Source organism: Accipiter gentilis, chromosome 1 (genome assembly GCF_929443795.1).
Source record: "Accipiter gentilis chromosome 1, bAccGen1.1, whole genome shotgun sequence".
Classification (NCBI taxonomy): domain Eukaryota; kingdom Metazoa; phylum Chordata; class Aves; order Accipitriformes; family Accipitridae; genus Astur; species Astur gentilis.
The window spans coordinates 3776512-3791767 of NC_064880.1; the positions used below are offsets into that span (position 1 = coordinate 3776512).

At 40.3% G+C, this 15256-nt stretch overlaps 1 protein-coding gene across 1 annotated transcript in view; it reads left to right on the forward strand.

Annotated features, from left to right (window-relative positions):
- The first annotated feature begins 73 nt into the window (after positions 1–73).
- The window catches only part of LOC126045546 (tumor necrosis factor receptor superfamily member 4-like), a 32770-nt gene continuing 17587 nt past the window's right edge, over positions 74–15256 (forward strand). Inside the window, 6 exon segments of the mRNA XM_049816849.1 lie at positions 74–3737; positions 6192–6314; positions 6669–6770; positions 7204–7270; positions 7791–8020; positions 8341–8466. Of these exon segments, the coding sequence (XP_049672806.1) occupies positions 3596–3737; positions 6192–6314; positions 6669–6770; positions 7204–7270; positions 7791–8020; positions 8341–8466 (790 nt within the window). The 5' untranslated portion in view covers positions 74–3595.

Consider the following 15256-nt stretch of genomic DNA (forward strand, 5'->3'; position numbering starts at 1 on the left):
TAAGTGGGGAAAAATTGAAATTCTTCAGAGGACAGACAAATTAAAATATGATTTTGAAAGAACGGTAAGAGAGGGATAAATCCAGTTGATAATCTCGTGTTAGAATGAGTTTAGAACGTCTGCCACTTTAGTCAGCCTCCACTCCCTTCCACCTCTGTACCAATGCCCCACATGTACATGGTTGCAGGGTGGTGAGATTTTAATATGGCTAGAATCTGGAGATGTTCAAAACAAAATTCCATGTCTGTAAAAATGGGGTGCTTAGCAGAAGTCATAGGTAAGGCTGGTTTAGATTGATTGGCAAAAGGTCCAGGTTTTGCTTTGCTGTTGTTTTAACTAAGGCTTCATAAATATGCAATGACCTGCACTTTGAACTAACACAAAATTATACAAGTAAACATACAGTTTTGCAATGTGGTTGTTCGCAATCTAGTTAAGACAAAAGTTTTAGCAATATTAGTTGATAATCCAGCCTCCTTTTTTGTATTATGCTCTAGTTGTTTGCGCAGTTCAATTACTTGGATACAATTTGAGTGGACAAGTTCTATCTTGTCACACCTGATGCTAGGAAGGCAAGTGCTAGTTTGCAGAGGAATTCTTGAGCAGCTGAAATACGATGATGTAATTTGGAACTTTGTCTGTCAGTAGAGGCAAAAATTATGCATATGCAGTCTTAGTTTAATCTTCTGATAATGTGAGCATGGAATCCCTTGAAAAATACAAGGTAACACAGTATTTAGCTAGCAACTGCAAAAATGTTTAAATATGTACTGTTGTTGCAGTATTTGCCACACACCTGATAAATCTGAAACTTGACGAACAACTGTGAAAAATTCGTTTTAATGTGTGCATGGAGTTCTGCACCTTAATGTGTTTTGTTTTTCTCTGCCAGAAATCAGGATCACATGTTAACTAACAGCTATAAGGATAGAGTGGACTGCACGGTGAGATTTGGAGGTACATGAGATTATTCCTGTCTTGGAATTTTGGAAGTTCAAACTATTCTAGTTTGTCCATAGACTTTTTTTTTTAATTCTGTAAGTATTTTATATGCACTCAGTCTTTCTCAGATTCTTGTAGGTCCTTTCCCATAGGTGAACCCTTACTTGCCTGTAATCCCTAAGGAATCTAGTGACTTCTTTAAAACCTTTCATCAAGCACTAGTTAGGAGTTCTGTGTTCAGTTTTGGTGTGGTTTTTTTCATGTACACAAGCAATCTGCCTACTGTTAATAGGACTTGGTATCTGAGTGCTACTGTCTCATGAACATGTTTCATTTTTCCAGATTTCAAAAGCTTGTATAGAATATCTAGGATAAGCATCTGTAGTAAAAAATGATACATGTATATTAAATAAAAGCAGACAGGTTCTTATTTCTGACCCATAGCATGGCTCAACTCACCACTCTGAAGCTCTCTTCTCCTAAAAGAACCAGAGTAGCTGACTCTAGGCTGTTTTTTGGTAGCAGCCTGTGACATATGATCCCCATGGCAGTGCCAAGCAGCATTTGGGAGAGGTTAATTTGCATGAGTGAAAATCCAGCCGAAAAGTGTGCTAGTTGTGAAATGCTATGGGGTAATCACTGTGTTCTCTCCGTTTTATTTTCTTGCATAATATGGCCATATAAAGGAATCTGGCAATATCAAGCCTGGTAACACTTAAGGATGCCATACATAAAAGCTGAATTCTCAAGATGGTATGTGGCTAACTGCTTTTATTAAATGAGCATTTAATTTGTATTAAAGTATCCTTATCAAAAATATCAATGCTTCATCATGACTGCTCTAGTATTTTGGGAGTTTTCAGTTTAAATGTATATAGCAGAATTTTAACCTTATCTTGTTTGTGAACATCATAGGAGTTGGCATTTTCAGTTTCTTACTGAATAATAATTGACTTACTGAATAGGTAAAGTCTGCTACTGTTTCTGAAGGAGAATTGGGGAAGAAAAAAATCTGGTTAGATACTGCTGAGGGAATGACTGAGTCATGAGGTATAAAGCCACTTAAATGGCACTGTGTGATACAGTGGGAAGAGATTTGGGTATTTCCTGCATGCAGGTACTGAGTGTGAAGGTAGTTGAAGTTCAGCTGGTATGTCAGCACTGACAGCTTTACTCCCTTTTGGAAAGAATGGCTTAAGGTGTAGCTTCTTTTCCATAGCGGTTGTTTTCCAAAATGCTTGGAAAATAGAAGTAGAAAAATAGTTACTGTTTTGCCTGACTTTTGTCTCCCCTTCTACTCTTCAACAGTCTTACGGAAATGTAAGAAAGAAATGAAAAGCAGCAGTTCTGGATAAAACATGCCACGATATTGCTGTTCAGCCCTCCCAAATAATGCAGGCTAATTGGGATTCCAAATGTATTTCTGTTCCAATCAAATGTCCCTTGCATTTAGAAGTAGATTGACTGTAGATCTACTTTGTCTGGGAAGTCTGGCTGTGTTTTTTTAACTAACGTAAATAAAAGACCTTTGTTTACTGTAGGATGTCTTGTTTACTTGGGCCTTTGTGTAAGAGTTGCTCAAGTATCTTGGAACTGGAAGACCTAAAATTTAGATCCTAGATCACTAAGATCAAATAGGTAAAATTCTAATAGTAAGCATGGAAAGTTAAACCCACTAATTCCTAGTGTGATCACTTTACATCCGTGTGTTAGGTGAGGGCAGGACTGCAATGCCAGTGTGCTAATCAGCCTCCTCCATTACTGTCCTATTGTTGCTGGCTTGCAGAGCTGGATGGAGAAGCATTCTGGGGGTTTAGATTCCAAAGTTAACAAAATAGGCATCAAAAGTAGCTGGTATGTGAATATTGCATCCTTTGCTTTCATAGAGCACACCTCTGCTGGAAGCTTTTATTTCCATGTGAGCAAACGGTAGGGGTAACACAAAGTCTCTATTTTGGAGTCAGGAGCTTACTTTTCTTCAGTGGCAGTGCAGGGAGTCTGGTATTAAGAGTTGAAATGGAGACTGAAATGCTTCTCATTTGTAGCTTTTGCTAGCTCCTGAAGGCAATATCAAGATGAAGGATGATTTGTGATTCCACACGCTCCCTGAGCAGAGAAATGTATTAATGACATTGTTTATGCAGCAATGAAAGTCACTGGTCAACCGTTACTGTGAGATCAAGGGGAGAGAATCTGTACTTCGCCTTTTAAGGAGCAAGCCTATGTGAGCTATATTTCATTGTACCTATAGCTTTCACCTGTAAAGGTTTTCAGGCATTACCTCTGTATTGCTTTAATACTCCCCCTTTACAAAACCAAGGATCTTCTCTTCTAGTTCTCCCGGCATTCAAGGCCTGTGCTTTAATACTGTGTAGAGAGGTATGTACCTGACTGGAAGCACTGTTTTAAGGCTATGAACAGGAATCTTTTCATAACACTATTCAGCATGCTGTCTTTCTGCCTATGAATATTTTAGTTGTGAACTGCAAAAAATAGGTTTGTGGGGTGTGGCCAAAAGGATGGGGGTGTGGAGCACATGCTGGGAATTTCCCAGCAACTGACATATGAATTTGTTCTGGTCACCAGTGGTTTAGAATCACTTCCCCAAGGGTTTGCTGCTCTCAGAATTTTGCTGGGACAGTAGGGCTGCATTATGGTAGCTGTAGGTTTTTACTCATATTTTTCTACTGTTCTGTTTTTGCTGCTGGTAGTCACTATTAGCCATTGCTTGGGATTGAAATGCAAAGAGCATCAACATCCTTTCAGTGGAAAATGCTGCAAGGACTGTGCCCCTGGTAAGTAATTTTCCCTGGATGTTGGTTATACTTGCTTAATGTAATATGTATCAGTTAATGACCCATAGGAGGTAGGAAACAGCTTGATGGAAATATAATTCAAATGTAGGAAGCATAACACAAGAGAAAAAGCATTTGGTGAGGAGGCTTTCGTATCAGTCTAAACTGACAAAGGTTATTTCTATAACATACTAGATTTAGGAATCCTCCTCTTTGAAAGAGCTACATGTTATTTAACTTCTTTTGCGTGGCTCAGCTTCCTTAATGTGTCAGTCTGGTACATTTTCATTGTAGGAGTATCAGCTGAGAAAAGATGGTAGCAGTTATGTTACTATCCTTTACCTATCACATAAAGAAGCTCAGAAATCTTGCATAATAATGCAAAACTTGAGGTAATTAATTCTGTTGCTAAAGATGTTTTTTAAGCCTTCTTTTGTAGTAAAGTTTATATTACTTAAGACTTGGTATTTTTTTAAAGGAAAAAGATATGCTTGATTCATAGAGATTAGCAAAGTGTAACTTGACAGGAAATGTGTTTTGTTTCCTCCTTTCTTATTGTAGAAACTGAAGGAGTCTAAATTCTGGGTTTTGCATTCATCTCTGGGGGTTTTTTTCCACAATCTGAGTATCTCTGAAGACTGCACTATTAAGCACAAATGCAAAATATCAAACCTCAAATACTTTAATAGTTGGAATTTCATTACAGAAATGTGATGATTAGTGGTGAAGACTAACAATTAACCAGTAATATTGCTGTTCAAGGGGCAATCCCCTTAACAGAAGGGATTATTTTTAGTACAGTCAATACTGACTGTACTAAAAAAGGGAACATGTAGATGCCTAGAGGGAGCATAGATCACGTCTGTAAATGCAGTTGCAACTTAAAATCTTGCATATGGTTTTATGTGCATCTTTCAGAATAGCTACTTTCTCTTTTCATAATAAAGTCTGCCACACAAAATATGGTATGAACTGATGCAGTATTATTATCTTCAAAGATGCCAATTGGAATAAATTCAACCTTTCATCTAAGACTTGAGGCAGTTTACTGCATTATTCTCAAAACTACTTAAATCTGAGTGTTTCTGAACTCAGTTTAAAGAGTGGCATACTTGTATGCAGGTACAGATAATCCTTTATCTAAAGTTTTTTGTTCCTCCTTCTGCTGAAAAAGCTTTTATCAGGTTTTTTGCGTTGTTAGCGAATCTGCTGCTAGGGAAACATTTCTTCATAGTCTTTTCCTGATTGTGTAGATAGTAACAATGTAGAATTGTACTGCATATATTGTGGTCACTAAAAATCTCCTGTATTTTGCCACTGATAGCACTCAATAAAACGCAGAGAAAATTAGAGCGAGCAAGAGACTTTGTGCTCAGTGTTCACCTACACTGGGAAAATGGAGAACCAAAAATTAAAGAAACAGTCTGTGAGAATAAGGATGTATTTAAACTGTAAAAACTGTAAAACTGCAAAAACTCTAGTCATTAAAGCTGTCTATAGTTCCTCCAGCCTGTGCTCTGTGGAGATGGGCTAGTGAGATAGAAGGAACGTGTCTGACTCCTTTTCCAAAATCCACTGTTACCTTGCTGTTTCAGTTTGGGCAAGTTGCTTTGCTCACAAACCTCGTCATCCTAGCACATCAGACAGAACTTCTGTGTAAGTGCTGTGTATCATACAGGTTGGAATTTGTGGGTGCAGCCATTCATAGCTTGTTTCTAAATGCAATGTGTGATACACACATAACTGTTTGGAACACTAACAAATGCCTGCATTACATCTTGCGCTGTGTCTCACTGTTTAGGAGATGGAGCTAGTAACATCTTTGATGTTGGGTGCCAGTACAGATGCATATCAACATACAACTGCTTGCTTTTGTGCCTAATGGTATTTCAGAATGCCAACAGAAAGATACTAGAAACATTTATTCTTGACTGCTTCGCTAATGAATTTTCTGCAAACCTGAGCAGGCCATTGCCATCTTTTGTATCTGTTTGGGATTACTTTGGGTTGAATTGCATGATTTATCTCGTAAGTGAAGGCAAGGTCTGTCATAAAGCCATTGTATTACACCGGAGATCAGACCTATTGCTAAGTTGAAAACCTGCTTTTTTTCCGAACTGACATTGGCTGCAAATTGTGATGTCCAAACCATATGAAAAGGTGGTCTGGAGAAGTGATATTTGGAATCCACTGGGAGGATCATTTGGGGTATTGCCTCAACGCTCAGCAAGTCATCAGGCACCTGAGAGCCCATTTTAGCTGCTTAATTTACAGTGATGCTATGGGTTAAAACTTCTAGGGATTCTGGCATGTCTAAATCTGCTGAATGTTTTCGATCAGAGTTGAGAGTGGAACTGTCACTTTCTGGGCACTCTTTCATTCTAATACATGAAAATGAAGAGGGTTTCCTTCTGGTAACAATCAGTTCCTCCTTCTACATGGTCTTTGTTTTAGGTGAAAGAATGAGAAGCCGCTGCACTGCAACAGCAGACACGGTCTGCGCCCCCTGTCAAGACGAATACTTTAGTAGTGAGCACAACCACAACTTCTGCAAGAGTTGTACAATCTGCAACACTAGTAAGTCAGGTGTATAGTGGTCATTTCTTGATACAAATTTGGGAGGCAATCAGTCTTCATATGCTTTCTTATCTTTGTGTGCTCCTCAAAGACTGAAGTCATAAAGCCCGTCACTTCAGACGACCCAAGTCAAAGACTGGGTTGTTATTTCAATGGCTGGTATCTCCTGGTACTGATGGTAGAACCTTCAAAGGGAAGCAGGTTTGTACTGCCTGAAAACTGGTGTCTTCAGTATTGTTAATAAACTGTTCTCTGCAGTCGTTTCTACACACGATAGATGGGCACTGAGTAATTAAATTTTTTTTTCTTTCTAATTTCTTGTCTTTCACTTGTCCTTTATTCTGTTGTTGCTAGGGAAGGGAAGTGTGGAAGTGAAGAAGTGTGAGAAGACCTCTGACAGAATTTGCATGTGTGTTGCAGGTTACATGCCAGATGTCAGATATACACTGGGAAGCGGTAAGTTAGTGGTATGTCAAGACTCTCCAAACTCTCGCCTTTGCTTCAGATGAGATGGTTGTTATTTCTAGCGTAAAAGCTGTCGTCATTCGTCTCATTGATACCGCTACACAAGTGTTACGGCAGGGTAATTGTGCAAACTGCTGCTCTGTGATTCCTGAGCTGTTAGAAATCTTAAAGTTCTCCTTGTTAATACTCATAATTAGCCGGTAGAGAAAACAGGAAACCTTGCGAGTTGCAGACCAAAATGAACCACTGAGCATGTGTGTTACTTCTGACCCAATGACTATGGGTTTTAGAGGCTCTGTGGGTTTTGTTGGGTCTGTTCTATAAGCTAGACTAGTAGTATAAGCTATCAGTGTGATTACTATGTAGCTGTCGTATAGTTGTGTTGCTAACTGGACTCAAATTCTGCCTCTTCCTTTTTTTCCAGAGTGCTCACTATGTCCTGAAGGCTCTTATTCCCTAGGGGGAAATGAAAACTGTCGACCTTGGACCAAGTATGTATCATCTATCCAAACATATTCAGAGCAACATTTTGGGTTTACTTCTGTAGCAGGTGATGCCCAAATCATGGTGTGTAGGTGCAGTGAAACAGTGTTCCTCATGACTCTCAGGAGCCTTGAGCAGTCTGCGTACTGATTGGAACATCTGTCTGTCTTCTCCCCTTTCTCTCTTCAGCTATGGCAACAGTATCTTCAGCCTCTTTTTTTTTTTTTTTTTTTTAGAGGTCAGTGTTTTGTTTCTGTACCAAAAGGTTCCCTTGCCAAATGCAGCTGTGCTTCAAGGCTGTTATATGTACAGATGCTAAGAAAAACAGAATGTCAGGGTTTTTTCCATAATAACTTCGATTAGCTTAGTTGTTCTTCACATATCTGTAGGATCTAGGAAAGGTGAAGCCTGAGTTTGTATTGATAAGGCAAGGATTGTAGTGTTCTCTCACTTGTTCCATGGAGATCACTTGCAAAGTCATTAGTGCAAATGTTTGAAAAACTACACTAATTTATTTTACATCTCTAGCTGCAGCCTTCTTGGGAAAAATACTCTTCGACCAGGGACAAAAACAGATGATGCTGTTTGCAGCAATCATGTCACACAGCCAGCTACCTCTCAGAGTGCCACACCTGCTGTGAATCTCTCCACCACTGACCACAAGAATAATAAGTCAACTGCAGTGTTCTCACCATCCAGACCCAGCGTGATTCCTTTCATTTGCCCGGATACAAACAGCCCCACAGAGACTAACTGGGGTAAGGAGAGGGAATAACCAAGTCTAGTATCTGTATTTACTAGAGCCGGTCAGAAATTTTCACCTGAAAATTATTTCATTGGAAATCATATCACACACTTTCTCAGAAGCTGTATCTGTATTTCACACAGTCTTCCAGTGAGATGCACACAGGTTTCCAGATTTCTTGCTAATCTGCTTGGCAGCTGGGACTTTTAGGCTTTGTGATTTAGGGGTACTTCTGGAGTTCTGGGTTCCTTCATTTGAAGCTGGAAAGCCATGGAAACTCTAGCTAGAACCATGTATGTTTTTTAGTGTATTCTTCTTGTGTTTTTCTTCCAGGGTCTTTATCACTTATCCTTATTTGTCTGATATTGCTCGTGGTGAGTGGAATGTCCATACTCCTGTTGATTATCCAAGCAGCCAAAAAAGACACCAAGAAGAGGCCTTGTAGAAACAACCATCAGAGTGAGTTTTTTTTTATGGGGAAAAAAGTATAGGAAAGAGAATAATCAGGGCCCCCTATTTGAACTTTGATAATTGTTTCAGTCGTAATGAAGTCTACCTGGCTAAGTAGCAACAGTGTCATCTGCAGTTAATACCAGTGGTGATCCTCTGTTTAGTCCTGATGCACTGGAGGTCATAGTGTCTCAAGTTTGCATTCTTATAGAGCACCGATCTCCCTGTTTGTTGCCATGCAGAAGGATTCTCTCTGTCTCTCTCTCTCTGATTTTAACAACTCCTACCTTTTTCTTCCCTTAGCCCCTGCAAAAATGATGTCATGATTTTGTGCAGGGAATGCTATTCAGCACAGTGAGGATCCAGAATCAACAGTCTTTAAAAAAAGAGTATATTGTGAACTTTTTTGCCTGTATAGAAATGAACAGTCTTGAAGGGTCTCCTGCAAACACTGAAAAGCTGAACTCTATATTCAGAACTAAGTGGCAGCCTGGGTCTTGAGTCAGCGCACAGCTGCCTCATATTCCATTCATAGAACAATGGTAAAGTGTATTTTCACTGTTCCCCATACTTGGTGTTTCCTAGCACTGGCTGGAAAGACAAGCACTGACCCAAACGTCACTAGGCACACTAGGTGCCCAGTCATCCATGAAACTAGAAAAGTCCCTGGCTTCCCTCTTCCTGCCCCTTCTACTATGTACAGTATTTTTTTTTTACTATTATCTATCTTTCAGATGGAAGGAGCGTTCGAATTCCTATCCAGGAAGAACAAATTGACTCCAATTCTAGTCTCATCAAAAACTGACTCCACATTATGTTACTGTTTCCTGCATTTCTGAGCCGATCAACTGTAATGAGTAATGTGACAGCGCATTCTGTGGCTTTATGCGTGGGTGTGTGTAACTGTTTAATTGCACTTCAGTTCCTTTGGGTCTCATTGAGCAGCCCCTTTGGCATTAGGACCCATGGGAGTAGCTATTCTTCGTGGAATTGCATGATTCTCTCTTGGACAGATCCTGCGCACAGCATCCCTGTTGCCAGGACTGAGTTGATATAGTCCTCTGCATTTCTAGCCAGTTCCGTATATAGTGATAGGCAATTGTCTTTGGACTGAAAAAAGTGTTAGGAAGCTGTAAGAGCTGATTGTTGAGCAGACAGAAAGCGAGGGAAATCAAAAGACCTGCTTTATGACTGAGTTCATATCTTGTCTTACAATTCTGAGATGCTAAGCAAAGCATGTCTCTCTTTTCTCAGTGCAGGTATCTCCAGTGTTTCAGTCTAGTTCCCAAATGAACTCTCCTCACTTCAGGTGGAGAATCTCCCCTGATGAACCTAGTCAGCTTCCTTTGTGCTTCCATTTTTTCAAGTTATTTCTTCTTGGTCAAGTTGAGTGGTTATGTCAGCTGTGCCTCCAGAGACAGTTGTCATTGCTGGTAACTCTCGTGCTGGCTGTGCACCAAAATAGTACCAGAATTCTGGTCCTAGCTGTTAAGTGACTGTTGAGAGGTGGCTATTCAATGCCACTTCTCTCCTCTTCTGCGTTTCTTCAAACATACTGGTACATTGAGAAAATGTCATGTTAACATATTGAGCAGTATCCCCATTGTCAGGCAACAAATTGAGTTGCTCATGATCACCAGGTAGCTCCAGATCTCCAAGCGTTTGGAAATCTCCATGGAGATCTTGACATGTGTGGAAAGTAGAATATGTAGATTGCCAGAAGGCAAAGGGAAGGGTAATTTCTGATTAGAACATTATTAGTGGAAACTGTGGTTCAAAACAGGCGGAAAGGTAGAGTACCACTTCTCTGCACTGTAAACTTTAGAAGTTGCCACGTATAATTAATGTTTTATCTATAAGACCTGTGCAACCAATACACTGTTTGCTTCCTCTTGGTGGACATCCTGTTGTGCTGAATACCTCAGTGTGTCTGTCATCAGCAAGGCTGCTTCAGTCAAGCTTGGACATCTCGACAGTAAAATCATTTAGGTTAAACCGCTTTTGTGGGACTTGATTGCTTGCTGTGGCTGTAGGGAGACACCCACAAGCAAGTTTGGTTCCAGACAGTGCTCTGGATTTGGGGAAAGTCTGTTTATATCTTAGGTTTAGGAGCATGTACATGGACATGTAGAGTTTTTCTGCTAAGGAATGATAATTTTGTGATGATTTAGAAAAGACTAACATCTTAGATGTTCTCTGTTGATGAGAGGCAAGAGCTGAACTCTTAACACAGTGCTGTCTGGGCCTTCAAGGGTTGCATTTGAACAAAGACGTGCAGAGATGGTGTAACAGTGGATAGATGCCTAAACTATGGTCTGACCATTCATCTGGATGATCACGTTGTGGATGCTGTCAATGGAACCTGCATTCAGAACTGAAGAAGTATTCCTGAGTTGGTCTCTGTGCAGTTAAAATACCTCATTGTCTGCCTGTGCACTGTATGAAAGGAATTTTACTTCTGTAATGTTTTTCCACAAGTTAATCGGTCTGTAGTTTTGGAAAGCATTCACATTTTTAGATGGCAAGTTCAAAATATAAAGTGTCTGAGAGAAACCTGAAGTGTTATTGTGAATAGCTTTTGACGTAATTTAAGTACTTTGGTGTAAAAGTTCAAGAAGTAAACTTGGAAGTTATATAATTCAGAAGTGTTTTTCACTTCAAATATCACTTCTGAGTGGATAACTCATTAGAGATAGGTATTTTATATACACAGTACCAAAGCATATGTGAAAATATGCAACAGGAAATGTATTCCAGAATACAACTGGTGTCTAGAAGCATGTTTTTAAACATATGTTTTCTTATATGTTATACATATGGTGTACTTAGCAATGATTTCCTATTTTGAAGTGCATATACAATGTATATAAACATTTGTATTATATACGAAGTGTGATAGTGACTTTTTGAAATAAATTGTGGTAGCAGCTAGATGCACGTGTATGATGTGTATGATTGGAGAGTACAAACAAGCAAAAAATTATTCCAGTGTGTATAATTCTCACAGAAAGCAGGATCACCAAATGGTCAATCCTATAGCTTAGTAGGCTTTGAGTTTACATGCTGCCTTGCCCCTGGCTTTCTGTGCAACTTGAGAAGGCTGCATGTATTGTTTTTCTCTGTGAATCTGTCCTGGCAGTGGTTCTGACCTGAGAGTTGCAGGGATGCTCAAGATGCTAAGGCTCAGCTCCTTCAAAAACAGGGCCCCTGTTGTGAATGTAGAGGTCTTTGAAAGCGTGCTGTGGTCTAAATGCTGTCATCTTGCAGTGAATTGGACGGCAAAGTGCAAGGGATGAATCTGAGAAATACATCTCAGGGAACACCCAACAAATTCTCGGAAATTATGCTTATCAAGTTTCTAGGCTGCACTTCAGAGGCAATAAAGCAACTACCATGATTCCATGTAACTGAGCAAGGTGCAGATCACTAATGAGCTGTCTGAGGTTGTGGGTTATATGATGAAAACACAGCCCACGGGAACAGATGAGCTGTTGCCTTGATAGAAGTGCTGCTGTGGCAGCAGAGCTCCTCTGTGGTGCGGGCTCATCCGCTGTTTCCATGAATCTTACTTGTTTTCTGCCCTCTGGCTCAGCTGCACAGAAAGATGCCCGAGTGCACTGTGTTCTTGTGCCTTCCTACAGTCTCTGAGCAGGAGATTTCCTGCAGACTAGGGCATGGGTTCCCTCTGGCTGAAGAAGGAACCAATACTGACCCTGGAAGTGCACAGCAGAGGTAGGGTAGCTGAGGACAAGTTGCAGTTGGAAACATTTGGAAAACGGAAGGCAGACAACTTAGCGTGCTGTGTGGCTGAAGGCCTGTAATAATAGCAAGCCCTCACAGGCTGTAATTCCTGGCTTTTGTGCTAATGCGGACCTGTGAGCCAGTCTGTGCTGGCTGTACTGTGGAACTGTACTTGGTCACTGTGCTGGGATGTATAATCCTATCAGAAGAGTTAAACCATAGTAACATTTGATAGGATTGGAGGCATTTATGGTTTGATTTTTTTGAGGATTTGGGTGGTGGCAAATTGCTGGGTTTAATAAACTAATGCTTATTTAAAGATATTTCACTCTAAATAAAGGAATAACAATTTTTTTTCATTGCCATGTTCAGTCTTGTCACTCTTCTGTGAAAAACTTGCTTGCATTTTTTGTTCTAATCCTCCCTAAAATGGTAGAAAGTAAAAATAGTTAGAGAATCTTGAACAAGTTAGTGCTGCATTCTGCCTGTGCTTGTCTTCCTACATGCCAGAAATTAAACTTTCCCTTCTCAAAGGTATGGGCCTATGTCACAAAGTAAGTTCCTGTTTTTCAACTGTTCAGATTTCCCCTTTTTCAGGCACTTGAGAGAAAGACGGTCTAAGTTGTGCAGCTTCATCTGAGCTGATAAAGATAAGGCTGTACTGGAAATTTTTTCCAGTGTAATGCAGTAAGCTGAGGTGTTAGTTCTTTTACTCTGCAAACCAATGCAAACTCTGGGTTTAGTGTGTACTGTATTGGCAGTTAGGGTACTTGGTAAACCTATATGATTTGTAAATTCAAGGCATCTTTCTTGCCTTAGAGCCCTGATTCAGGAAGTCACTTAAGCACATGCCAAACTGCGTGATTGTTGTCACTAAAATTTGGCCTCTTGATTATTTTAAGAACCATCTCTAAAACTGACTAATAATTCCTATAATTTTGTATTTCTGGGTATGAATAATGCCATTTCTTAATGGATAATTTAACACTTTCAGCTGCACTAGACATGAGTTACAGGCCACATTGTGATTGGTTACAGATAGAGATTAGGTCAGAGTGCTACAAAAAAGCAGGAGGAAAATCAAACAAAAAACCAACCCCTCTTGTCTGTGGGATTTCTATCTACAAAATTTTTTTCTCTCCTACATGTGAGGCTATCATGTATGGCTGCCTGGAGTTTTAACAAGGCTATTTGTTTGAAATGGAGGTTTGTTTTGCTTATTGCTTTGCTGTATTCAGTTTTGGAGAAGGATTAGGACAAGAACAGATGGTATTTGAGAGCCACGCTGGAAAAAATTATATAGATGAGCTGGGTTTTGAAGTTCTTGAATGCTTCTTTCAGGCTGCAGCTTTGGCAGTTAACACGTATTTCATGTTTCAGTAGTTAGTACAATTAAAGAAAAGAACCAAACCACAGGTCTGTAAGTTTATGCTTTTTATGTTCACTTCCTCATTTGTCTCTTTTTTTCTTTTTTTCTTTTTTTTTTTTTGGTTTTCCCCTTCAAATATATGACAAGTTTCTGCTACTGTGGCTACCCCAGATCCTTTATCTCCTGCATTTTCTCTTCATATTCTCCTGTGACTTAGAAGTGCATCAAAGTGACTCAGGTTTGCCATGAGAGGCTTAAGAAAGGTCACATCCGCTGATATATGCCATGCCGGGTGATAAGCTAGAGGAAGTACACAGCTTGATAACGTCAGGGACTTGGGGTTTTTGCCTCTGTCTGGTTTGGTTTCCCTCTATGAAATGTTGGTCTCTGTGCCACTGGGATTGTCTGCAAGGGGTCCCTGCTTTGGTGGCTAGGCTGTGCAAACAACCCAGAGAGGTGGCTGCGAGACTCATTCCATAGGTGAAGGCAGAGCCTTGATGAGTGCATGCTGCAGGGACCTTAGCGCTGCTCAAAGGAAGGACCCGGGGGTCTTTGCAAAGCCCTAATTGTTCTGGGGTGAGAATTTAACTTGCCTCGGGAGCCCGCACGTGGCCACCAATGCTTCTGCCACATTACTTGACTCCTCTGCCCCCAGCCTTACCTGTGACAGTTTTGCAGGGCAGTAATTGTCCCTGTGTGCCAAAAGAGGGCAGGCATTAGACAGGCACAGCGAACACCCCAGTATCTGGAAACCCCTAGGGTAGCCAGTTCTAGTCACTGCAAAATCTCAAGGCTGGCCTAAAGGTCAGCCGAGCTGAAAGGAACTCAACAATTTTGTCTTCTAGTTTCAGGCCGCAGATAAATTATTTGTAAGATTTTATTTATTATTTTTTTTTACCCCAGTATTATGTGAGCTGTTACTACTCATATGGTACCCTTCTGATGTCCCTGTGCTCCCTCTGGCACCAGCCTCGCCATGTGCTTGCTGCAGTACTGACCTGCACCCCATGCGCTGACTGTTCCTCTAGGCTTTCTGGAGCCTGTCAGAACTGCTGTTCTACCACAGGTTCCCTGGTGTGGCAAGTCACTTCACTTTGTATTAGTAACATCTCTTACAGCAGTAACAACACAGTAAAGGGCTCTCTAAGTAAAGACTGACTGGCAGTTGTTTCCCAAGAGCATAGACAAATTCTGTACAATGGAATGTGAATCCTGTAGCTAGCAATGGAGTTTTCTACAGTGGGATGAAAACAACTTATGAGATGGAGCTTACAAGGCAATTTATACATTGGTCTAACAAATATCATTAGTCATTCAGAAATTACGTATATTTCATGTGAACGACCTCTTACTTGCAGGAGAACTGTATGGCTTCTTTGGTCACCCATTATGGGTAGTCAGCAAAATCTTGATGTCAGGAAACCAAATACTCTTCCTGGTAACAATACTCTGTCATTGATGACGTTAAGTCCAAGGAGTGTCAGTAAAGCCACTGGACTTGCAAGAAGTAATTACATGTTTGAGAAGTGCTTATGCTCTTTTTTCTTCTTCTTTTTGTTCTTTCCAAAAGGTTAGCAATTTGGACAGCTCAGCAAACTGGTGGCTCCAGCGGTCCCAAGCAAAAAGGAAACTGTAAAATGCAGCACCTGGCGATATGTATAATGTTCAGCTTGTGGCTGGATATCCTTA